Raw genomic sequence first — 27,291 nt, forward strand, 5'->3', positions numbered from 1 at the left:
AAATATGTTTCATGCAAGTATGAATGTGAATTTAAAAAGAAATCAGCAACGAATGCGCGATTAAAAGATGCTGAACGCTCTCCATCGTGATGACCCTTGCATGGATTCTTCGATCAGCAGTCCTTTGGCAGAAAAATTTTTTTGTGCAGATTGTCGTCCTGCTTGGACGTTGAACTCCTATAAATTTAAAGTTTCCTATTCCGTAGGATTTCGGTTCCGAATGCCTACACGGTACAAAATGTAGGTCTACGCGTGAGCGTAAATTAGGGTAGGATAGGATGGGATAAGATAGAATTTCTATTAAATCCGACGAACGTGTCTCTTATTATGGAATTACCTATATAACGCGTAAGGAAACTATTCTGTTTAACATATTCTAAAACAGTTCTCTATTGCTTAAATAATATAATTACAGAATGCTGTTGTTGGTGTATAATTGATGAATAATCATCTGATGAAATCGCAACAAGTCATCAGCGAATCCTTAATAATCATAAGATAAGATATGTTTTGCACCAATGTCGAGACAAGTAATCGGATATGTAAAATGACAGGCACTTTATGCCTTGTGGTGTTTATTGGAATTACTGGAAAGTAATTTCAAAAAATTACTGGAAAGGTAACTGACATAAACGTCAGTTACCTTTCCAGTAATTCTAAACGCAACTCCAACCCAGCCCAACTTAATCTATATTCTTATACATGGTTCCTCAGTGGTTGAGTGATTGCAAGCAAAAAAATAAATTAAAAAAAAAAGTTTATCGACACGAATTCGATTCTTGATCGACGTGTACATACCATCATTTCACGAATAAGCGCTTCCTTAAAGTCTAGTCTGGTCCTACGAGTTTGTCAAGTCCGTTGTGTGTTAGCAGGTTGTCCTTAAACTGCGTGCTCTAACTCAAAGAATGTCGCCTAAGTTTTCGAATGAGGGACATGCTGATATCCAGTTCATTTCAGGTTTTTCTAAAATGTTTGTTCTTTAGAGCTGCTGCTCGCTGATTAACGCCACCTTCACATACAACACCAAATCAAATGATCCACCTTCCACAGACGTCGATGTACATGAATAAAAACTTATCGAGTGAAGACAATAAAGTGAGAACATTGCCATCGATATCCGGGCTCCGTTAACTCGGCAAATATCCGAACAGCTTGGCGTTCCTAAAAGTAAAATAAAGAGCTTAAATCTGTATCCTTGACAAGTACAGTGGCCTCTCTTACGAGCCCAGAGTGAACTTTTTGTCTTTAGGTACTCGCGAAGACTTGATGTGCGCGAATACACTTTATTGTTATTATTATTTCAAAATGAGGTGAGTGTTGTTCCTTTAGAAAGGTAACATGCATGTATTTCCGATATATTTTTTCCGACAGGTCACAATTCTTGGATTGGTTGACGAAGTCCTCAATCTTGACCTGCTACACTTCCCGTCCGTAACCCTTGAACGTTTTTGTCTGAAGTTGCACGAAGGTATTAGTGCACGCTCAAAATGATAAAATTAACTATGTGGATGTAATTCATCGGAGAATTTTGGACCCTGCAAACTACATTCGAAACGAACCATCAACGACAGCAAGAACAACGTAAGCACTAATTACTACAGATGGAAATGTGTACGTGGAGAACAGAACATTCTCGAAGTCCGTTACATGCATAAAGAGGGTGCGAGTTTATATTGTGAAGTACGCCTTGAACAGCATGAAAGTTAACTTAATTACATCTTTTTCAATAAAAAAAAAAATTAAAGAAATGAAACCATAATAAATAGTAATAACTGAGATTGCAGAAACGTGGAAATTCAAATTAAGACCAGGCTGAGGTTCCTTTACGTATCCTCCCACAAGGAACTGTATCTTTCGTGCTGATTTTTTTTTTTTTTTTTTTTTTTTTTTACAGTCATATTCCCTTCTTATTCGTTCGATTATTCAACAATAATTTCACCATCTACTTTTGGTGATCTGCGCACTCAGACCATAAAAATGCATTTACAACGGCATAACATAATTAAGCACGAGTTCGAAAAGAGCAATTTACAGAGTTTGGCGGCCATCTTTATGTCTATCATTACAAAAAGAACCCCGCTAATTTGGAAGGTGTTTCTAGTTTCGAAAGCACATCGCGTGAAACTGTGTGTGTGTGTGTGTGTGTGTTACTCGAACGGGTCTTCCTGTTTTGTTGATAGCAACGGTGGCTTTCTTAGATCAATCGAACATCTGTCTTTACAGAATGTAACAGCAAGTATAGTATTTTGGGACATTTTTCTTAACTTCATTTTACCTGGCTAACCCAACGATACCACGTGCTCCTCTCTCTAGGCATTTTTCTCTCAGGATCTCAATAGGACTGGACATTATTTCGCCTGAAAAATAAAATGTTAACTTAGTTAATAATACAAACTTTTCTCCTAAAAATTATAAAAATAAATAAAGCATTGCAAACTATAAACTATGCAATGTGCGCGAATACACTTTATTCGCGCACATTGCATTTATCCGCACATTGCAGATGCTAACTCATATTTTTAGTAATTTCTTTTATTCATTTATTTTTATATTTCCACAGCAATCACGGAATTAATTCAATCTAAACGAACTTAAATTGGTTTGAAATCGCGTTAATATCTCTGCATTGCGTTACCCAGGCTGAATTCTGGCAGCATTTCATATTGAGATCAAAGAAATTCCCCTCCCCCTTGACTGATCAATATTAAATGCGAAACAAAATAAAACAACAAAAATTAGCTGTAAACTTTGTCGTTCATCATTTTACCAAAACTTGGCACGCATTTATCTCCGACATATGCTACACAAGACCATGACACCAAGATTATTCTCGAATCAGGTTGTTAATAACTTGAAAGAATGAATACTACAATAAAAGGAACTATTTCCAATGCAATGATCATTACGATTAAGATGGAAACACAGGGATGAAAAAAAATTATTACACGAATACTTTATTAAAAGATACAAACAATTCTGTTGATATTATAACCTAAAGAATTTTCGATCCAGTCAAACCTCACTTCGGAATTTTCCTAAGGTTTAAGTCAGAATTTGCCTTACTTTCGAATAATAATAAGAAGAAGAAAACGTGGACAATAATGCATTTAATAAATCCACCCTGGAGTGGCGGCTTGCAAAGGAGTTCTGGCTACGCAAAAGATAAGGAATAATAATATTATTATTATGTTCTAAAAAGAACATAATTCTTTGCAAGCTCTTTTCACGCTCGAACCATACTTAACAATCGAACTATGCCCACTACTCGTGTATCATACCAAGACTAAATAACTCATTTAATATGTGAAATTCATTGTGCGCCTCTTTATTATTATTCTTTTTTTATTTTTAAATTTATGTTAACGGATTCATTCAATTACCTTCGGTCATTTTTTATAAGTCAGTTGTAAAAAAATTCCCTAATCTTCTTTATTTATAGAATTTTCTGGAAAGGATAGCTTTCTGTTCATGTTATTATTTTATGCCATGTTCTCATTTATATAATTCTTAAGATCTTCGATCTAATTTTCTTACGGTATGCAGTTTAGTCGTCCTGAATCACACGACAGGTCTGGATGGCCGAGTGTTTAGCGTTTCCACTTATCGGTTCGAATCCACAGACATTCATGTTTGCGAATGCCTTTTAGTAAGAGTCGTTCAGTGGAAACCAATACACCGCTTTTTTTTTTTTTTTTTTGGAGGCTTGCAGTAGCATGAAAAAGTTCCATGTTTGGCTTCTAGAGCAACGATTCCGGACCGTGTATGACACAGCATAAAAACATTATTTTGGGGATGATCTGATTAAAAAAAAATATCTGACATCTTGTTGGTGCGTGCATCAAAACTGTCTCAATACCAATAAAACTTAAACAGTTAGTACGAAAACTACTCTTCAGTTTAAAGACAGATCTATTTTTCTTGCTACCTTGAAGGATATGCGTATTTTTCAGGCACTTTATGTCTGGCTTTAAGTCAACTGGTCATCAGCATGCGATATCGCTCACTTTTAATTCATTAATGATCTCCTGCATAAAGCAGATGACTATTATTTCTGAAGCTTGTCTATTGTTACAACCAAGTAAGGAAACACTCCAAAAGATTTTCTATCCCCCCCCCCCAAAAAAAAGTCTAGTAATCGCATGCCGGTTTATTTATTTATTTTTATTTCTTCAGAAATACCTGTCCCGCAAGTATAGTATCCCTTACTATCTATAGAAATTTCTGTTCGCCACTTGTATAACATAATACGTATAACACTTGTATAACAAAATAAGTTTCATGGGCTATTTCATAGTTAAGCTTACGATTTTAGGTTAGCGTAATGGATGAGATTATCACTATGCGACCACTGACTGAATAATGCAAGCATTTTCTCAAGATTACCTGAAATTCCTTTATTGAGTGCATGTACAGTACTCATTTTCGTAATTATTATACGCACCTCTGGGGTAACATGTATCTAATGTCCCAGCTTATAAATGTCTACTTTAATATTAGAATTTGAATTATATGCATTTAAATACCCCCATTCTTCTTATTCTCAGATATTTGAATGTTCCCAAGAACCAAGGAAAAGAAGCAGTTCATCGACAATACCCAGAAGCTGGATTTGGCAAACTAGATTTTTTTAACATACAACAAGGGGTAAAAATATGGAAGGACACCTTGTTTCAGACTTATTTTAGTTTATCAAACAACTACAGTTTTACGCTAACATTGAACTGCTAAGTTTAGAGGACAGAACAGAACAATAAATACAAAAGTAAAATAAATACAACAATAAATATAAAAACGATTTATTTATTTATTTTTTTTTTAATTATTTTTTTTTTTACAAAAAAAAAAAAATCCGTTTATTCACGAGTTTCGAGAGTTGTGGTATACTGCTAAGTCACACAGATTTAAGCACAAAAGGCAATCAATTATGAACTAATTATGAACAAGTTTTATTATTGAAGCAGACGAAAAGCAGTCACAAACAATTAATTAAATAATAAGATGAAATAAAACCCTGCTTGGAATGCTAAAAAAATTCGTATATCAATCCCCGATCGGAAGGGTTCTTTCTGAGCGATTTTAATGAAAAATACATGAATTAAGAGCTTCAGTTTTGGCGATTAAGCAATAACTTGAGTTCTACAGATAGTAACAAAACAATAGCATTTGTTTCGTTGTTATGGTTATTTAAGTTCTGTTTATACAACGGAAGATCGTTTCTATGGTTAGAGTGAATTCTTCGATCAGCGATGTTTCTCTAAAATAGGGGTTCCCAACCTTTTTTTTTCCCTAGAGCACATTCTAAAATACCAATAGGGCAACGGACACCATCTATTTTTTCAAGCAAATTTTTTGAATTCTTTTGTTAAATGAATACATACAAAGTTTACATTATAATCAAATGTTTTATTACTTAAAAGTTTACATTATATAAAAATTTAAATATATATAAGTAAATTAGTGTGATCTTCGGCATAGCATTTCATTGGCCAGTGCTTCATAATTAGGAGAATATGATGATATTCCAGTTCTTAAACTGGAATGAACAACTTCGAATGCGCGTCTACTTTACATTGTATGCGTTTAATACTCGTCATGTGTCATTAACGCATGCGTCTTATAGCATGCCATGAATTGTTGCGTGATTATTTCAAACTATACGGCACAAGGTTGAACAGCGACGGGCACACACACAAATTGGTCGACGGGACCATGGTGCCCGCTGGCATAGGGTTGGGAACCCCTGCTCTAAAACATCCTGTTCAACTTATCGTATATGATCTTACTGTAAACTGCATATAATATATTCAGATATTGTCTTTTGTGCTGTCCACTACGCAGAATATTCGTTGTGTTTGCACTTAACAATGAACGCTACTGTTGTCTTTGTATAATGTACGGGAGCTTTTTTTTTTTTTTAATTTTTATTTATTTATTTTTCCCTCCAAATGTCCTCAGATTTACGATGATATCACAAAGAGGATTTTACTGGAAAAGGAATGATTAAACATGACTTCACCGAGAAAGGGGAAGATACTAATTTATTGAAAATATTTTCTTCCACTTAAATTGTTGCCCATAAATGCTGATTCCAAATTCAAATTTTAACCTGCCCTTGCAGGGAATGAAGCATGGTCGGATTTAGCACTACTCTAATACTGTCCTCTTATGAAACTACACACAGTCGAATTTCATTTAAAATTTATGCGTCATGCACTTAGAAAACTACCAACCTGGTAAATATGTAATGCAAAATGAAGTCCCTAGGGCGCCTTTTTTTATTTTATTTTTTCCCCTAATTAAAGCAATTGGACGTCATTCTTTGGATCTATCTGAATTGTAGCTCAGATATAAAATACATACACGAGGCAATATTCGACAGCTCACATGTTAAATTAACTTTCTGACCAGAGATCGCAGTTTATTCCATCTGTCAGCATCACAGATGAACTGACATGTCAATAGGTCGTCTCATTTTTCTATCGTATTGACTACCGTTAAGCTCTTTATGCATTCTTAATAAAGTACGCATCTCATTAAACTTTTTGAAATTGTCGATAGCTATTATCACAACTTGAGATTATATTGTAAATTTCTCTATACTTACCTGAATAACTTTTCTGCTAACTAACAAGTAGTTGGAAACGTTGCCTCTTCTGGCTCTGCGTGCTGAATGACCGGCTGGAATATGGAGCAGTAGATGTCGCTGTTGCTACTACTACTACCCTAGTAATTATGATGCACTGCAAGCGATGAGAATGAAGACCAATCGATACTGCGAAGGTCAGCTACATCCTACGAACAAATGGCGGTAGATGGCGTTGATAGTGGTATTGTTGTACTGTCCGACCACATAAACGAGAGCTGTCGTTGGCAGACTGCCAAGAAGAGTCAATTCATGTTGAAGGGAGGAAAAAGAAATAAGGCGATGAATGAATCGGTCACCAACACGTGAAATCACGTGCTTTATACGTAAAATTTTTCAACTGTTATACAAGCAAAATAGTTACCACTTTAAAAACTACAATGATCATAAAAGTGAAGGTAATTTTCTCACGTGTAATAATAAACAACTCATCCCACAATACGGATTGATTACCCTATTATCGGAATGGATTCTCCTTCTTTTGATATGCACAGAAGTGTCGAAGGGTCTCGCACCTGTGGGCGTACAGTAGGAGAATTAAGTAGTAGTAGAGAGGGTGAGATGTATTTAGCGAAGTAGAGGTGAGTACCCTCTCACGATGAGTCCTTGGACTCCCTGGAAGTATCATGTAATAATAATAATAATATACCGGGAAGGTCAGCTACATCCTACGCACTCCATCACGCAAGTTACAAAACTGAGTAGGAAACAAAATTATGACGTAGTTTAGGTGAGTTTCAGGAACCTCAGATGGGGAGAGAGGAAATCGTAAAAACTATTTTAAAAATTTATTGAAAAACTAGTTAAATTTTTAATTAAACTAATTTGATATTGAGTTTAATACGATATAATTTTTCTGTATTATTTAAAAAGAATCAATACAGCAACATGTTGGGGAGGATTTGTTTAACTGGATGAAAACTAAGATAACGCTAAGGCCGTTAGTCACCAACTAGAGGAACTTTTTCTAGACCTATTTTTTCAATCGATCTTCTGTATAGGCAAGAAGGGTTTTAACCTCTAGAAAATTGGGTTTTTAACTCAGCATCTCAGAAAAGTCGATCATAAAACTCATGCACAATTGCAAACAACACTACTGAGATGGGTAGTTATCTGCCGTAATCTCACCTCTATGCTTTGAAAATCATCTATAGCAATGACTTTAGCTTTTGGCTAAGGGCATATATCAGCTGCCCATAGATTTTTGAAAGCCAGTCAGGGCTAAAGCAGCTTTAGCTATTCCATTTGGAGATTAAAAAAAATCATTAAATGATTATTTTATATATTTCTAAAAGGTTGAGAAGGTTTTACAACTTTTTATGAGTGCAGTTGATAAATCAGTCAGTATCAATGATGCCCTTTGATTGTAAAGATTCAATCTTTACAATCAGGATTTTTTAAATTTAGAAATTTAATTTAGAGTTTCATTTGTTATCTCCTGGAGGTAGAAAATCGCCCATCCCTTGATGCAGAATTAAACATGGAGAAGAAGTCGTATCAAGAAACTACCACAAAAGCATGTTTATTTATTTAATCATGTGACTTCCGTCAACGAAAGGTTTTTGTAAACCTGTAGCATTCGCTCTGTGGGCGGCATAAGGGGTTTTTTTTTATTAAAAATAACCGATATATTTTTGTAGTTTTATACATTTCTTACTTGGTCTGGAAATCTTACGACAGAGACCAAACATGGAACTCTTTCAAGTCACTTCAGGCATTGCGTATACTAGCAAGGTGGTGGTTTCACACTCAGCGATGAAATTCACTTGCCTGAAACCATAAAAACCAATGCCCATGGTAGGATTGAGATTCGAACCCGCAGTATGTTGGTTATAGAACAGTACTCTAACCACTCGGCCAACGAGACCGGCAATAAGGGGGCCCACTTTGAAACTAAGCTAACATAGATAACAGACATAACAAAAAATTTATAGTAAAAACATCACCACTAGCAGCAAGTTGAGCATTTTCTTAATAACGTACGTACGTATTAGGTACAAATGATGTATTCGCATTACACTAATAATGATGATGATTATGGCATGAGTTAACCTTCGGTTCTGAACACTACTAATTAGCTAAAAATATAACACACACACACACACACACACACACACACACACACACAGAGAGAGAGAGAGAGAGAGAGAGAGAGAGAGGCTTTAAATTAACAGCTTTAAATTAACTTGCAAATGCATTACTGACACTTGAAGACATTCTGGATGCCATAGCATTGCTGGGCATGTTCACGCAGGCATGCTCTCATGTGGGCCAAAGTTGGACAGCTGAAGAGCGACAATCAGAAAGGTTACAGCTAAGGCTAGTATTAAGATGGACTGGATTGAGAGCAATTTCTGTTGATGGCACAATTCTTCTCTTCAGCTCATCGTAGCATCTAAAAATGTTTTCTGATTTTTTCCAGATTACTTGATGAGTGACAGAATCTTCATCGTTAGGATGAGCAGAATTAAGAATGTGATTAGATAGTGCACTGGCTCTAGTTAAATTTTCAAGAAATTTAAAATTTTAGCCAACTTTGAAGGAATTGGAGCTTCTCTGCTCCTTCTTCCAACAGTTTTGCGGTTTCAGGTGACATTAGTGAAACGAAATGTAGCGAATTAATACCGCCAATTGCCAATTATGTAGGACTTCTAAGAGGCACCAAAATTGGTTGATGGATTTTCCCATTATTTCGAAAAGCACAGACATAAGAGCGATGGGACTGTAATTAGAGTGCATAAATGTTGAAATAACTACTGGGAAACATGGACACACCTCAATAGCATGTAGGCATTCCTTTGGTCCTAATTACACCTTCCACTTTTACTCTAGCACTTATGACTCATGTATTCTAGGTCCTTTTTCCTTCAAAATGAAGACCAGTTCATGTGTTCCATTGTCAGATACATAGTATTCGACGTTTCACTTCGCTTTACTATAGGATATGGTGAATCTCTGTGACGAAAGAAACACAATTAGTTCAGTAAAATTTCCATAACAGAAAAAATTTGATTATTGGCGAGTGCTACATATATCTGCTATTTATTCTTCAAGATGTTATAACCATAATCCATACCACCGCCACTAAACTTCGCATTTGAATTTATGTATTTGGGCATAAGACTCACCATATGCCTACCACATTTACTCATCCATTCGCAAACGGGTGCAGCGTGTAGCATCGCTCCATATTACGGATCTCCAAAACACCAGGTACAGTGTTCTTTACACGAGTTCAGTCTGTGTTGTTGATTTGTTATTCATGGTGTTCAGAAAGTCTGGAACCAACGGTAAAAATATGTTTTTCCTTACAGATAAAAAACGGCATTAACACTGGAAGAAAGCGTGGAGACAGTACTCCTTAGTGATCGTTAGGGATGAATGTAGAGAAAAGAGTTTAATGCCAGACTTCCAGAATAATGCCTGGCTACCAGAATAATGCACGGCTTTTCCAGACTTTTCGGACACCCTATATTTCATGTTAAATTACAGTATATGCAGCTTCCAGGAAGCAAAGCACGTGTACTGTTCCCCGAAACTGTGCAGCTCTTCACGTAGTAGTATCCTCTTAATTCTCCGAACTAGTGTAGATTTATTTTTTATATATTAACTTCTGGTTGATCATTTCAACACTAGACTTCGGAGATTTGTAGCTACCCCTAAATTAGCTTATTAAGACCATAGTTGAATAGAACTCCTTATTAGTGTAGTCTACTATATAGTTTGTAATATGTAGTGGAATATACATATTCGACTGTATATTTTACCGTAGTATGGAGTTTGAGTCCTGGTTTACCAATTACGGTAAGCGTCATAACTTCAGAAATGCTGGTTGAAGCTCTTTGATCTGTAAGAAATGAATGCCATAAAAAAAAAAGCCATACCTAAGACATAACATATCGGTAATGTTTAAAGATTCTCGGTTGATTCACTACTGTAAAAAATTTCCTGAAAATAAAAACCCATTCATCCTTTTTATTCCCAAAAGGGAGTAAGCAGAGTTTATTTTATTTTTTTTTTTTTAGCCTTAACTAAGTTTTTGAAGATTGCTGGGCAACTAGTCGCCACCTTTCACCAATGCTGAGCTCAAGAATCAACTCAAGAAAATATGAGGCATCTATTCTCTGAAAGATTGAGATTTAAAAAAAAAAACTTTGGGAATAAAACCCCTAGTTTCCTGGAGGGGAAATCCTACCTCCTTGCACTAAAAATTGACCAACTTGTGAAATGCTGAAGAAACCTTGTTAAAATTATACTAATCAGAGACTAGAATCAAATCAATAATGAATGATCTTTCTTCTGGCAGTCTAGTTAAACATTTCCACAGGCACTAGAAACAAAACTTTAATATATTACTATTCCCCATCACTTAACTAGATTTAAGCAAATTTTTAACTGAGCTGTAAAACTTTGTAGTTTTATAAAAATGGACGTGCTTAGGCCCAAAAGCATTCGTCTCGAGATAGCTAAGATATATTTCGATTAGTCTAAATTACAGAAGTCTAAAATGCTGGTGGAACTGACATTTCACAACCAGACAACAGCGCAATCAAATACTCGGACTACATCTTCACGTTGGTATGCTGGAAAAGTAGTCTTGGATATATTCAACAGCCAATGGGCATTCAAGTATCAGATTGGAGGAAACTATTTAGGAGTGAATTAATGTAGACATGTGTAGGTGAGGCCTCCACATGTAATACTACCTCTTGGTATTCGGATGGGTGTAATAGCCAGGCACAATGTTTGGATTCCAAAGTAAAAACCTAGTTTACTTTTTTCACCATTTATTCCAGCTTGCAATATGAACGCTGCTTCCACAGTGCATCAACCATCAGAGACTCAACATTAAAACTTATTCTGCAGACCAGTAGCAACTAGAGATTATCGTTACTAGACCAAACTAATAGTAGCCTTTAGAAAGCATCTAGGTCAGTTCATGAATCATCTTGCTAGGTTTATCCAGCGAATGCCCAAGTAGTGATACGTATATGTGTGCATAAAACCGTCAAAATGCCACGATTTACAAAGCAGTTGGGTGAAATTATCCACATGCATAGTTAAGTAAAGAATCCATTACTGTACTCGTATATTCAATGAAATAGCTTCAACTCGCACAAAAGAACTACGAGGGTGGTCTGAAAAGTTCTCGGCCTCGACCACAGATGGCAACACTATCGGCACGATTTTTTTTTCTAAGCTGGTACATCTATCATAAGCATCCATATGAAATTGCAAGTCATTCTATCAAGTACTTTGTTTTATACAGCTGTCTGAAGCAAAAGTGTTGTCTGTATCCCTTGAAATGGATAAAATTGAGCTTTGCAAAAGAAGGTTTAACGCCAAAAGAAATTCATTCGAAGTTCATAAAAGTTTATAAGCACTCTTCACCTTCGTTTTCGATAATTAAGAAAAGGGCTTCCTTGTTCAAACGTGGCTGTGCCAGCTTTGAAGATGATTCACGTGAAGGACGTCCAAAAAGTGTAACATCAGAAATGCACGATATGGTATTGGATGACCGGCGAGTCAAAGTGCGTGAAATTGCTGAGACTATAGGCATTTCAAAAGAACCTTGAGGATATATTTTGTATGAAGAATTGCAAATGAAAAAACTTTGCAGAAGATGGGTGCCACGCTTGCTCACAGCAGATCAAAAACACACTCGCATGAAATTCTCTGAACAGTGCTTGGAGTGTTTTAACAAGAATAAAACTGATTTTGTGATTCGATTTCTTACTATGGATAGGACTTGGATTCACCATTACACACCAGAATCCAAACAGCAGTCAAAGCAGTGGACAGAAGCCAGTTGTTCAGCACCAAAGAAGACAAAGTTGGTTCCATTAGCAGGAAAGGTCATTGCATTGGTATTTTGGGATGCTAAAGGCATTTTGTTTATTAATTATCTTGGAAAAGGGTAAAACAATAAGGGAATATTGTTCCGATCTTTTAACCAGACTAGACGAAAAAATTCGTGAGAAAAGACCCGGTTTGCAGAAGAAACAAATCATCTTTCATCAGGACAATGCACCTGCCCACAAAGGTGTTTTGGCAATGAGAAAATTAAGGGATCTGCACTATGAATTGTTGGAACATCCACCCTATTCTCCAGATTTGGCTCCCATTGACGTCTATCTCTTCCCCAAACTAAAACTCTTCCTCGCTGGTTAGCGTTTTTCTTCGAATCAAGAGGTGATTGCAGTTGTAGTGGGGTATTTTGTATATCTTATTGAGAACCACTACAGGGATGGGATAATGGCGCTGGCGCATCGCTGGAATAAAGGTATTAGTCTTAAAGGAGAAAAAAAAAAATCAGCTAACGCCTTTTTATTCCCGTATATACGGGAGTAGGCGAGGCCATTTAGCCCTATCTAACTTTTGGAGACTGAGTGGGCAGTTCAATCTCCACTGGTACCCAATCAGAGACAGATGGCCCAAGGCTATCACTAATTAAGCGGTACGCAGTGAAGAGAGACGGCTCAAATGTGCCGCCATCTCGTGGTCTCTAACCCTAACACAATATATTTAATGTCTGAAAATAATGTGGGTTCTACGGTCGATTTTCTTGAGTTTACAGGACGAAAAACCCGAGTTTCCGGGAGGAAAAACCTGCTTGCCCGTGCCAGAGATCGACTAACTCGGGAACCGGTCGAAAAAAGGCTTAGAAAAATTTCCTCTAGTCGCCGACTAGACTCGAAACCAAGACTTCCTTCGTGCGGCCTAGCGCGGTGGTGTGCAAACGCCACATCCACTGAGCTACACAGGCTCAGTCTTAAAGGAGATTATGTTGAAAAATAAAAATAATTTTGAAATTATAAATTTATTTTTTCATTGTTAGGGACCTTTTCAGACCACCCTTGTATGAAAATTCAAGTAAAGAGCATACATACTAAAAATAAAAAATCTAAATCTTCCAGATTAATAAACAGACGTGCAGTCTTTCCATCCCCAATCTGCAAAACTAGACCTACTTTTTCTAAAAATAAATATTTCAGCTCCTCCAAATATTACTCATCTGAGGTTTCCCGATTTAAACTCTTTGTAGCTTTTCGTCTTAAAGGTAGTATTTGTAAATACGCAAACCAATCAAGATATTATGACCAGTTATTTCACAATCGGCCATTCAGTCCCTACAAGTGGCACACGTATCTTAGTGAAAATCATTATACATCATACCAGAAGTATGTAACACACTACTCATTCGAAGTTGGGATCGACATGAGCAAGGAATTTGATCTCGAAGGACCTGGAATAACACATGATTGTAGAATGGCAGTATCGAGGAAACTGCCAATATTGTACTATATTTGCAGTAAAGCACTTGCAAGGACAATGGTGGGTGACTGTGCCTCATCGATGCTGGCGGTGAACTACAGGTTGTCCCTCGTTGTGCAAGCCAAGAGCGAAAAACTGTAGAATAGTTCATGTGGAAATGAATCATAGATGAATAGTTGTGGTTCCCTGATCACAATCTAACACAACTTTCTCCTCATGCAGGGGAGGATTAAGCCAGCTAGGAGATCCTGGCGGTAAAAGTTACGGGGTTCCTAAAAATTTCTACATTTGGAAAAGTTGACATTTCTCTTTCAGCATGGTATTCTTGTGTGGCAGTATTGAATTTTTGTCTTTATCTTCTTTTAAAATAGTAGAAACTCTTCCAATTCATCATCGGCTATACCTGCTACGATGAAACTTCTGATTCCACGATCCATGATAATGATAATATTACATCACTTTACATTAAACACTATTACTGTTAATTTTGATTAATATAGTTTAATATTGATTTTGTATTTCAGATTATGCTCTAAATGCTTAATATCTATATCGTTTTTAAAGATCTCTTTTCTGACACCTGCTTGATCCACCTCTATCCTTCTGGAGCTGTGAAGTAAGCATTCAATCAAGACACCTACTTAATCCTAAGCATCGACGACAATAGTTTGCATTGATGTTATCGGAGACTGGAAAATAAAAAGTTTCTTACAGATCAAAGAGCTAAAACGGCCTCGCCTACTCCCTATAGGGAAATGCGTTAGCTGATTTTTTTTTTTTTGAAAGAAGTTATGGAAGACAAAGAGGTACAGTACAAAGAGGGAAATAATGATTACACGAGAACATAAAGTTCATGTTATAAAACTGCCATAGTTGCACCTTTTCTTCCTCCTCTTTCTTTTTATACCGTCAGGGCAAGTCTGAAAACCTTTTCAATTCTTTCACTGTTTGACCAACTAGGAGAATTGAACAAGTAGAACAACTACCATTTAAACTTGACAAGTTTCTGATATCTTATCGTTGTTAAACTTTTAAAAGTTCGAGAATCACTCCCATTGTAAAAATCCCGTTTATGAAGTTATAATCACTAAACTCAATGTAAACATTTGTGTTTATGGGCCATTTGAAAACTGTCGTTACAAGCGTTGTAGAACTTGGTTACAAAGTACATTACACTTGACAAATTATATTCTTGTTTTTAACTTTTATCCAAGCATGAGCAAACAGCTTGCACCTGAAGTATCTTCATAAATAGGGTGCTTATATATTATTATTATTACTTGGCACCTCTAGGAAGTCCAAAGACTCATCGAGGGAGGACATATACTCTACAACTCTCTATCTCCACCAACTACAATGAACCACAACTACTGCCCACCACTAGTATTTTCGCAGACATCCAAGTCGATGGAGGAATTCGAACCACAGGCTTTTGGCTGGAAAACAGATATGCTAAACACTCGGCCAACCAGGCGGGCATATGACAAAAATTCTGCCTTTTATTAGGATTATGTACATGAGATGGCGGCTCGTGTCAGCCACTTTTCTTTATCGAATGATGTGTATAATTAGTAATAATCTTGGGCCAGCTATTTCTGATTGTTACCGGTGGAGATTAAACTTCCCTTTCAGTCTCAAAAAAAAAAAAAAAAAAAAAGAATTAGGGCTAGGCTAAAACGGCCTAGGGTTGCCACCTGTCCCAAATTTTAAGAAAAATTTCAGCGTCCCGAATTACACCCATGCGAGACAACTTACACATTTAAAATACAAATATTATTAAATCACTAATACCGGTACCAATGTATTCAATCTTTTAATTTTTTATAAGGTTAGAATTACATATTCAACTTTGGCTTTTTCATTTTATACATTTAGATTAGAGGAACTCATATTCGATGAGTGTGTAACTCTTTGGACTTACCAAAAGGTGGCAACCCTAAAACTGCCTCGTCTACTCCTAATAGGGAAATAAAAGGCGTTAGCTGATTTTTTATTGAATAATTTATAACAGGAAAGGCAAATAATAAAATTCACGAAAATAAAGTAGGTGATACTCAATGCACCAAGTCGCATGATACGGTCCTTGACTTGTCTTTGGAAGGTAATTGTATTTCTTTAAATAACAGTATTGAAAAGAATTTGCATTATTGCAAAATTTTCACCAATTTAATTACACTAAGCCAATTCATGTCCTGAGCTGTGAAAATAAGTTTAGGATAATATATATTACAATTGTGCACCTATTTCAGTTGTAAAGGTGCTGGAAGAATAAGATGCATTAATTAGATTTTACCAATTTTAGTTTTTCCGTTTATAATTACCGGTTTATTTTGATAATGAAATATATAAGAAAAGAACGATTTTTAATGAACAGATTATTACATGGCGTGCGCAGTGTCTATACGTGTAAGGTTAATAATACAGAGACATACCTTGAGGTAGTCAGGAACTCCTCGAGGGAGGCCATACTATTCGCATCAGCTGTCATACCTGTTCTTGAATTCATTCACGCTACTTGCACACATCAACTTACAAGGATGCCTTCACGTTCTTTCCATATCTAACACTTTGACCACGAGTTCCTTCTATCACATCGTGCTTGAGGAAGTTGTCTCACAATAGCCCAATAAATTCAGTTTCTTCTCAGGCGATTTCACACCTGCTCAATGAATCTTCGGATAATTAAAGCCCCCACCCCCATTATGATTAATATTTAAGTAAATGAATGCATTGATTTGATTAAAATTTATTTATTGGAAATTTAACCGAAATTTAATTTAAATGCATATATGATTTGAAAATCACGTTTTCTTGCACACTTAAGGTGTGGGCGATTTACTGTTTTCAAGTAAAGCTCCGTAAATATAACACGCAATGGTGGCCATTTTTCTAGCTTTATGACAAACGAAAAATAATTTCTTAAAAATGCCATTGTTCAGCAGAACCTGCATTCATTACCTCCTATTTCTCTCGGATTTACTGGAACTCGTGCTACATTTGCTGGAAATCCCTTTTGCACTTGAAGTGCATACTTACCGAACTTGCTACTCTGTCGTCTTTCATTCCTTCCACCTCAATGCCGTGGAACGTGAGGTATTGAGGTGGAAGGAATGAAGCATTTCCAAACAACTACTATTGTCAACTGGTAGGCTCTTTTGCTTTTCGTGAGCGCGAGAAATTACACACACACACACACACACACATATATATATATATATATATGTATAAAATCATAACATCACTGGCCAGAAGGGTGAAGCAAGATGCTTTTTCATTCCCCGTTGTCTGATAGGGACGAATTGAAGAGGAAGTTTATGAGTATGTAAGTCTATATATATGATATATCTATATATAATAGTTTATGAGCTGTAAGTCGTCCTGTATGTGGCGGGAGGGGGGAAGACGGAGATTACTCGTCGTTGTTAGTATTTGGGATGGCTTTTGGCCTCTTGTGTTTGAAGAGGTCAGTTTCGTCGTAGCTTGCAGCATGTTTAACAACATCGTTGGGGTGTGTAGAAATCATTAAGAATTTTGCCGCTGTAGTTTGTAGGAAGGAGTAGATGTAAGGAATATCTCTATGCGTTGAATGGTTACAAACCATGGTGCTTCTGCCCTCTCTGTAGCTCGAGGATGTTAGTGTTGGATGTGTGGCTCCAGGCTGGAGATGCATATGTCACTATGGGCCGGATTACCAGCTGGTAGAGTACTTTGATTCTGGTATTTAGCTTGCTTTTTCTGTTTATTAGCGGGTAAAGTTGTGCGATGGGTTTAATGCTTTCGCGCATAAGGCTTTGATGTGTGGGTTGAAGGTGCCTTTTGTCTAGTATTACACCAAGATATTTTATTTTCCAGGGGATTTTGGTGTTGAATAGGCAAAGGTCGCCCTTGGGAGATACCAATCTTCTGGTGAAAAGCATCGCAATGCTCTTTTGGGGATTCATTTGTAATCTCCATTTGGAGAACCATTGTTCTAGTTTTAGTAGATTTTCTTGCAGTTTTTTGGTGATGACATGTGGCTGTAGAGATCTGGCTCATAATATATATATATATATATATATATATATATATAAGGAATATTTTAAATAACTGAAAAAAAGAGAGCCAAAAGGCTTCACTTCGGTGATGCAAAGTTATTCAAATTAAGTGGATCCAAATTATTGTTGGATTCAATATCCAACAATAATGTTGGATATTGAATCCAAGATTATTTCAAAGCCGAATAGAGAAACTATAAAAGTTTCGGCGGATCCGAGCGTCAGCAAACCTTTCGTGACAGGGACAACTCGTAGTAAAGGTGGAGTAGGCCCTGATCACTATCCTTAGCATTACCCATAATGTAAAACACATCTAATAGCGGACATGTATGATGTTATACATTATAGGGGGGGGGTCCCCTTCCCAGACCGGTTTCGACCTATGTTGAGGTTTCGTCAGTGGGAGTCAGACCCAGTTGTAAAATATTCAGGTTGAAGTATTGCAGAACTTATACTTTACCATACGAGTTGCCAAAAAAGGTATCACCGCAAAAGGCACAAGAATTACTGAAAAAAAGAGAGCCGAACGGCTTTACTTCGGCAAGGCAAAGCTGTTCAAATTAAGTGGATACTTAATCCAACATTTTTTCAAAGCCGAATAGAGAAACTACGTTTCGGCAGATCCAAGCATAAGAAAACCTTCCATGACAGGGAAAACTCGTAATGAAGGTGAAGTAAGTTTTGATCACTATCCTTCGTGTTTCCCATAATGTAAAACACATATCCTAGCAGGCATGTATATTATACATTATGGGGGTGGGGGTCACTACTCAGACCGGTTTCGACCTTTGTATTGGTGAAGCGGGCTATAAAAATTAGATGATCACGAAAGATTGTCCGACTCAGCATTGTTCCACTCAGTGACAGGCTGATCCCATCACCGTGAACTTCTCAGCATTGGCTCTACCCAGTGGCAGACTCACCTCAAACACCAAGCAGAGCCATAATCTCAGGCAAAAACCTACCCCGAAGCAGAGCCAGACCCGAACGGTTTCGACCTTTGTAGAATGTTCAAGTACAGGTCAAACTCCAAAAACTCAGTGTTGTTCCCCTCAGTAACAGGTTGACCCTGCCACCGAGAACTCTCAGAACCAGTTGGCTCTACACCATGGAGGCTCACCCCCCACCACCAAGCAGTGCCACTCATATCTCATCCGAGGGGTAACAGCAACAGCCGTGCCTCATTTAATTTCAAGGGGTACAGCATTGCCATTCACTACCCCCCCCCACCCCACCCAACTCGTATGGTAAAGTATAAGTTCTGCATCGCTTCAACCTGAGTATTTTATATCTAGATCCGGCTCCCACTGATGAGATCTCAACGGGGGTCGAAACTGGTTGGAAGCTTGGGTGATGAATGGACAGTTTTAACTAAGGCTTGGCTGTTGCTGCTTGGGTTGGGGGGTAATGAATGGCAATGCTGTAGCCCTTGAACTTAACTGAGGCACGGCTGTTGCTGTTACCCCTCGGATGAGATATGAGCCTGCCATGGTGTAGAGCCAACTAGTTCTGAGAGTTCCTCTCAGTGGCAGGGTGAGCCTGTTACTGAGGGGAACAATGCTCAGTTTTTGGAGTTTGACCTGTACTTCAACATTCAACAAAGGTCAAAACCGGTCTGGGTAGTGACACCCCACACCATACTGTATAACATCATATATGTCCGCTAGGAGATGTTTTACATTACGTGAAATACTAAGTATAGTGATCAGAGCGTACTCCACTTTTACGAGTTTCCCCTGTCATGAAAGGTTTGCTTATGCCTGGATCTGCTGAAACTTTTATAGTTTCTATATTTGGCACGAAAATCTTGTAGTCTCTATTCGGCTTTGAACTAATGTTGGATTCAATATCCACTTACTTAATTTGAATAATTTTAAATAATTTTTGTAACTTTTATTTTATTTTTTACATTGTTGCCTAGAAACCCTGCTCTAGAGACCAAATATGGAGCTATTTCAAGCGATCTTAGGTCTCCAACAAGCAGGCAGTGGTCTCGCACTGGGTGATGACGTGCATTTTCCACTTAAAATTTGAAGCAAGGTCAATCGCATATGAAATCTAGTATTTACATAGGCTGTTCAATAAGTAATGACTATATTTATATTTATACAGAAACCAGATTACCTTTAATCGTCATCATTTACATGGTCTTTTTCGAAGTAACTACTGTGAGACGCGATGCATTTGTCCCAACGTTGCGTCCACTTCTTAAACATATGTGAGAGTCTGTTTTTTGAGTTCTTTCAAAACTGCCTCTGCAGCTTTTACACATGCTTTGTTGCTTTCGAAATGGCGGTCTCTTAGTGGTTTCTTGAGCTGAGGAAACAGCCAGGAATCGCACGGTGCAAGATTAGGACTGTATGGAGGGTGTGGTAGGATATGTGTTGTTGTTCTGCAAAACGTCCATTACACAACCAGCAATAGGTGGCGTTGCATTATGGTGCAATAAGAAGCCATTCTTTAGCAATGGACTCTTCCTTTTGACGTGCTTGATGATAATCGCTGCTGTGTTGATCATTGTCTCTGTGATGGACGTTGAAGGTCTTCCCTCACGTTCAAGATCTTCCGCATTTTGCCTTCCTTCCTTAAAAGTTTTATGCCAGCGAAAAACACTTGCCCTCGGCATTGCTTCATCGTAGAAAGCTTCGCGTATCATGTTAAAAGTGTCCGATGCCGATTTTTGCAAACGCACACAAAATTTAATCGCATAACGCTGTTCCAAGGACGCTTCCATTTCGAAGACTGGTCGCACCTCGTAAGCGCGCCGATGAGCACTCGCGTTTAGTCACGTGACACTCTGGCATATCAGTCCGTATACGCCATCTATCAACCTCTTTTGTTAATACATACAGCAACATTTCTTTATTCCACAGAAATTAATATTGTGATGAGTGGTTTTGCCACAGTAAAATTAGTCTTATTACTTATTGAACAGCCCACGTATATGCATGTACTTCACAATAAGTAGACAGATTGCAATAAAACTAATTTCCAGAGAAATAAACAGGAATTGCAGATGAAAAAATATAGAAAAGGTATAAATAGAAGTTTCATGAAAAATATCTTATGCAAAATGTACTATAGCAAAAGAGAGAAATTGGATGGATGACTGTTAGGAAAGATGGTTTGATGACCAATGCTGATAATATGGTAGAGCTGTTTTAAAGAACATCACCTATGAATGCAGAATGAGAAAATATGATCGACAGAAATTAGTGAGCATGAAGGCGTTTTTTAGCTATCGGGAGCCATTTATTTGAATGGACGGTGGAGATGTTATTCAATGGATAGAACAATGGTTAGAAGTTTTTTACGGATAGGTGCATGAAATGCATTGCCTGAGAGGCTGATGAAAGAGCAGACAATGCACACTCATTAAAATTTTAGAAAAGGCAATAAAATGTTACTTAAACTGGAATTCGTGCAGTTAGTCTCATGACTCCGTGGAGATTGTATTATTATGATATTCAAATAATTCACTAGTTGAATAGCAATGAATTCATTGCTATTCAACTTTTCATTTGGGAAGGATAAAAAAATGTATAAAATAAATAGTTTTATTCCCAAAGTTTTTTAGTAGGCTGACCATACATGCCGTTTTGAACAGGGACAGTACCGTTTTTTAAATATTTCTCGGCAATCCCGTCGTATTAATAAAAATGTCATTTTGTCCCGTTTTTAATAAAAACAATAAATATACTTTAATGTTGGTCAATCATAAATTATTTCTAACCTATTGGATACCAGTAATTTGTATTGTATAACCATGGAGTCGCATTGTTCAATACTAAATATCGATATATGCAGTGATTTATTCAGAGAAAATATAAACAAAATACATGTTGGCAACACATGCATGCCTGTTCTGTTGTAGCGTTAGTTTTTGTTTTGCTTGTATGCTAACCGGGCTTGTTATTCAATGCCGGTGGTTTAAATTTTATTCTTCAAGTCTATCCTTGCAATGTCAAAGAGGCGAAACTGCATTTTTAATGACGATATAAAGAAGAAATTCAAATTTATTAAACTGGACAAGCTGTGTAGTGATGGAACAAAAGTGGTATGGCAACATTGTAACGTCCGTTTCTCCGTTGCTCATGGAGGTAGAAGCGACATCAACCAACATCTACATAGCCAGAAACATAAGGATGCTGAAAAGACTCTGGCTTCAGTTAAAAACATCAGCTCGTTTAGGGTGAGACGTTATAGCGACAGTGAAAGCGATAAAATTGCAGCAAGTGAAGCTTGTTGCTTGTCATGGCCAAAGTTTTCGCGCAAATGACTGCTTGTCGACGTTGATAAATAAAATTTATGAGCCAAAATTTCTTAAGCACGTACCAAATCAGAAGCAATAATTATCAACATACATATTGGGTAAAGAAAAACTTTTTTTTATCGTCTTACTTTTACATGAATACAGAATATTACGTAATCCCCATCCCGTTTTTGTCTCAAGGAAATATGATCAGCCTCCATCATTTGAGCATTTACTGATAGGCCCAAGTTATCAATAAATCAGTTTTTCAGATGATAGACAACTGCCTCCAACTCGTTTCCTTAAATCCTAAAACTAGTAATATTAATAATAGTGTAAGTTCAGTCGATTTTTTGAGATATAGAGTTAAAAATCTACTCGACTGTGCCAGAGTACGTCTAACTCAGAAACTTTTGCTTAAAAAACCGTGATTCCGGTAATAATATTTTATGATGAATTAACTTTTTTCCAACAATTCTTAATTTAATGTTACTATTCATCCATTTCTTCATAATCACTATAACACTAAAATTGCAGTTTTGCAATGTTTTAGCAGTTCTCTGACATGACTAATTTCATTTTGTAGTCAAATGAATATATTTATCCAATGAGTTTTTGCACTCTTTCACCATCTCGTGCTCTGTTCAACACTTCAAGAAAATAACACTAATAATTCCTTACCCAAGAATCGTTGCTGAACTAGAACTACATAATTTCCAGCCTGAAATTCTGTGGGCCAAGTCGAAACTACTGAAACCAAAACTTGACCTGCTTACATTCCCTCCATCACATACTATGGAATATTTTCTGATGTCTAAATTTCTCTCTCAAAACAGAAATCATCGCTGCTATAATCAGAACTAGTATTCCCAAGTATCGCCCAAAGCAGCAAAAACCTCAAGCAATTTGTAGGCAGGGGAAGAAAACCAAAGGAATATTTCTAAACATATTACTACAGTTAATGTATGTATTATTCTATTAAGCCTGTTACAATAATTAAAATCAAACGCCGAAATAGCTCAGGTGGAAGAGCGTTAGACTGAAGATCTTAAGGTTCCTGGTCCGATCACGGTTTCGGCAGGGGTTGTTTTTTGCTTGTGGTATGTATGCGTCCCAGCAGCTAGATATGTAGCAGGTGAGAGAAGGGGGAATGCATATATGTGCAAAATGTAGGCAATGGGAGGAACTTAGCGAGTTAGATATTACTATAACCGACCTCATTATGTCAGGGTCGGGAGAATTTCAACCTAGAGAGACTAGTGTGATAGAGGGGGGGGGGGGAGGAATAATGAGCAGAACATGAATGAAAAAACAAGAATGGGGAGTGTGGAAGGCTTGAGTGATTGAAGTTTTCAGAGATTATCTTGATTGGGAGGATGAAGCAAGAGTGGCTAACTTGCAGAGAGAGAGAGACGAGCTGAAAGAGGAGGTGGAATGTGTCGGGAATGAGATGAGAATTATGAAAGATGAGATTAGGCGAATGGAAGAGATAAATGCAAGGCGAATTAAAGGAGTGAGAAAGTTATGATAATGATAGAAGAGGAGAGAATAGAAACAGTAGAAGAAAGGGAATAAGAGTTATGGGAATAATAGAAGAGGAGAGAATGGAAACAGTCGGAGAGAGAGAATGAGAAGAATGCAAGGGAGTGCTGGAACCAGGGATAGAGTGATGCCAGGACAGCAGGGGAACATAGAGAGAGAATGAGGGTTGCAGGTGAGCAATCAAGAAACAGTGGTAAGAGGTGTGATGTATGGAGACTCGATGACACATGGTGTGCAAGATAGGATGACAGAGGACTATTTGCCTGGAGGACAAAAAGTGCGGCTTTGGCAATTTAAGAGGGTGAAAGAGTGGATGAAATGATTATGATGGTGGGCACGAATGACTTGAGAGGCAATGTAAATTGGGTGGCAAGAGATCTGAGATTCATGCTTGAGGTTGTACAAATGAAAACAGAGAGGAAAGATATTGTCTGTTACCCAGGCATGATAATGACGAACTGAGCAGAAGAGCAGTAATGATGAATAGCAAAATAGCCAGAATGTGTCAGAAGAGAGAACTGGAATGTGGATGCATTAGAGGACAGAAAGGAACTGTATGCGAGACCGATTGCATTTGAATGAGGATGTAAGCATCAGGAGAGATTGCTGTTTTCTGAACGGGTCGGTGTGTCAATGCAGGGAAACTAGAATTCTCAGGGTGGATGGTAGCAGGGATGGCCTCTTGTGGGATGACATCGGGTAACACCGAGTACAGTGGAGTCTTGAAGGGATAATGAGAGGTATAGAAGTGACATTTTTATGCTTTATACTAATACCAGGAGTATCTGGAATAAAGAAGATGAATTGGTGGTTCTGATAGCATCAGTCAGACCAAAGATTATTGGGATCTCTGAGATGTGGTTGACATATGATATAATAACAGGAATAGAAGTAGCAAGGAACAGCATTTTTCGGCAGGATAGGAAGGGAAAATGCGGTTGTGGAGTACAGTTTTGATAAGTGATGACATGTCCTCCAACGCCTCCAGTTGAGCTTGGCAGTGCAAGAAGAATGATTGTTATGGGAGATTTTAACTACAACAGTATAAGTTGGGAAGAGCAAAATGTACATAGTAATAAGGGAATGGAAATTTCTGGAATTCTTGAGGGACAGATGTCTTAGGCAACATGTAATAGCAGGAACAAGAGATTCAAGAGTTTTGAATTTGGTCATAGCATCAGAAGAGCTGATAACTGAGATGGCATCTCTTTCCCCCAGTTGGAGAAAGTGAGCATGTGGTTTTGACTTGGAAGATGAATACACATGGAGTATCAAAAGAAAAGAGAACGTATGTGGAATTATAAGACGGGTGATTATAATAAAAGATATCGACTTGGGGCAGTTCCATGGAGGGCAGAATTGGAAGGCTGGGATATCATTAGTGCTTGGGAAATTGTGAACGAATATTTGTTAGCAGCAATAGCAAGCTGCATTCCACGAGTGAAAAGGACACAGTTTGGTGTAAAGTGGATGACAAACAATATCAAACAGGAACTGTAGATGAAAAAGAGGTTACAGAAGAGATAAGGAGAGCAGATGCATGAAGAATATAAGACTTAAGCCAGGAGAGTGATAAATGTGGCAAAACTGGAATATGAGAAAAGATTTTCACTAAGATCTAAAGAAAATCCTAGGGAATTTTTTAGCTATGTGGCTAGTAGGAGGAGAAATGATTGTGGAAGAATGACATTGCAGGATAAAAATGGGAATAGTGACTGATGCAGAGGACATAGTGGAATTGTTCAATGAACACTTTATTGGAGTATTTCATCCTAGAGAAGTAGGTTTTAGTTCTAGAGGGATAGTGCAGGTTCGAAGTCCAAGAAGAGAGTGTTTCAAATACTGAGTCCCTGGATGTCAGCTAAGCTGTGGGACTACATGGTATTTCACCATGGGTTTCGAGAGAATGTGCTAAAGAATTGACAGCTCCATTGACCTGGCTTTTCAATGAACGTCTGGCTATGGGAAAGGTACCCAAGGAATGGAAGGATGGTATGATAGTGCCATAAGGGTAGTAGTAGACTGGATGTGTCTAACTATAGGCCAATTTGTGTTTCATCAGTAGTTAAGATCTTGGAGAAATTAGTGAGGGACCACATACAGCGTTGGACAGATGAGGGTAATGTTATCTGTGAGAGACAACATGGATTTGTTAAGGTTCGCACTTTAGTAATATGATTGCATTTTATAATAAAGTGACAAGAGCAGTTGATGAGGGGAAAGGCATATACTGCCATTTTTTTTGGATTTTGCAAAGGCTGTTGTCAACGGATTGCAGGGGGATATTCAGATGTCTGCAGATTATGTGAAGCTGGGAAGAGTTATTAGTAATAATGCAGATGTGGCAGCTCTGCAAGAGGATTTGAATAAACTAGACAAATGGGCAAATGAATGGGGTTTCGGTTTAACACAGCAAAATGTAAAGTCTTTGAAGTTTGGGATACATCGATGGGAGGCTGAATACTCGATTGAAAGAGCTGTACTGGAGGACGTAGGGAAGAAAATTGATCTGGGGTTGATGATTGATAGAAAACTGAAATTCAGGGAATATATTGCAAAGGTGGTGAAGGTAACCCAGAGGATTGCTGCAATACTGAGAAGGATGCTGACCGGCAGAGATAAAAGAGTTATCGTTCCATTGTATAAGACCCTGATCAGACCACACGGATTACAGTTCTCAAATTTAGTCCTCAGGATTTGAAGGGGATAAATTAACTGTGGAAAGAGTGGAAAACAAAGATGTTTCAGGACTGTACAATGTTAGTTATGAGGATCGGCTGAGGGAATGTGGACTGCAGAGTGGTAGATAAGAGGTGATATGATTGAGACTTTTAAACTGTTGAGAGGTAGTTGAGTTGACACTGGGGAGTTCTTTCACTTGGTGGAACAGCAGGAAAAAGCAATGACAAGGGGCCATTTCTGGAAGTTATGAAAGGAAGCTGTGAGAAAGTGGGTGGGTGGGTGAGGAGTGGGTGAACCATGGAATGCACTGCCTGGTGGAGTGGTGAGAGCAAGAATAGTCAATGGATTCAAGAAGTGGTATGATAGACTGCGTTTCCTAGGAAAGACCTCCCACAATGAGTCTTTTGACTACATGGAGGCCTGAATAATAATAAAAACCCTACCATAGTACTTTAGTTCGATGTTCTTAAAAATCATCTATACCAGTGGCTTACTTTTAAGTTAAGGCAATGGCGATCAGAGACAAACTTACTGGAAATGAACAATTCAGAACTTTCATTTAACCTAAGCTTTAGCTGAAAATTCAACTTCTAGAATTCATGTTAAATGGAACTTCTACATTATTAATAGTGGTAGATTTCCTAAAAGAAGAAAAATGAGAGACAGAATTAAGAAAAGTCCTGGACAAATGGTTGCAGATTCTTAAAAGTTAATGAGGTGTGGAATGGATATCTAGCTAAATTAATGAAAACTTGAATTAAACTAATCCTTGCTTCACTAAGAAAATTAACAGTCAGTATACACAATCTAATATGGAAAAAAAGAAAAATTAAGAAATTTTAGGGTATGGCTCTCAGAAT

General features: G+C 37.5%; 1 protein-coding gene across 1 annotated transcript in view; it reads right to left on the bottom strand.

Annotated features, from left to right (window-relative positions):
- The window catches only part of LOC150106312 (SNF2 related chromatin remodeling annealing helicase 1-like), an 82,690-nt gene that overhangs the window by 18,291 nt on the left and 37,108 nt on the right, over positions 1-27,291 (bottom strand). The window contains exon 3 of the mRNA XM_090392349.1: positions 2,279-2,360. Within this exon, the coding sequence (XP_090248475.1) occupies positions 2,279-2,360 (82 nt within the window). The remainder of the gene's footprint in view (positions 1-2,278; positions 2,361-27,291) is intronic.

Source organism: Typopeltis vanoorti, chromosome 5 (assembly GCF_054136105.1).
Source record: "Typopeltis vanoorti isolate ZY-2024b chromosome 5, IOZ_Tvanoo_1.0, whole genome shotgun sequence".
In the NCBI taxonomy this organism is placed as follows: Eukaryota; Metazoa; Arthropoda; class Arachnida; order Uropygi; family Thelyphonidae; genus Typopeltis; species Typopeltis vanoorti.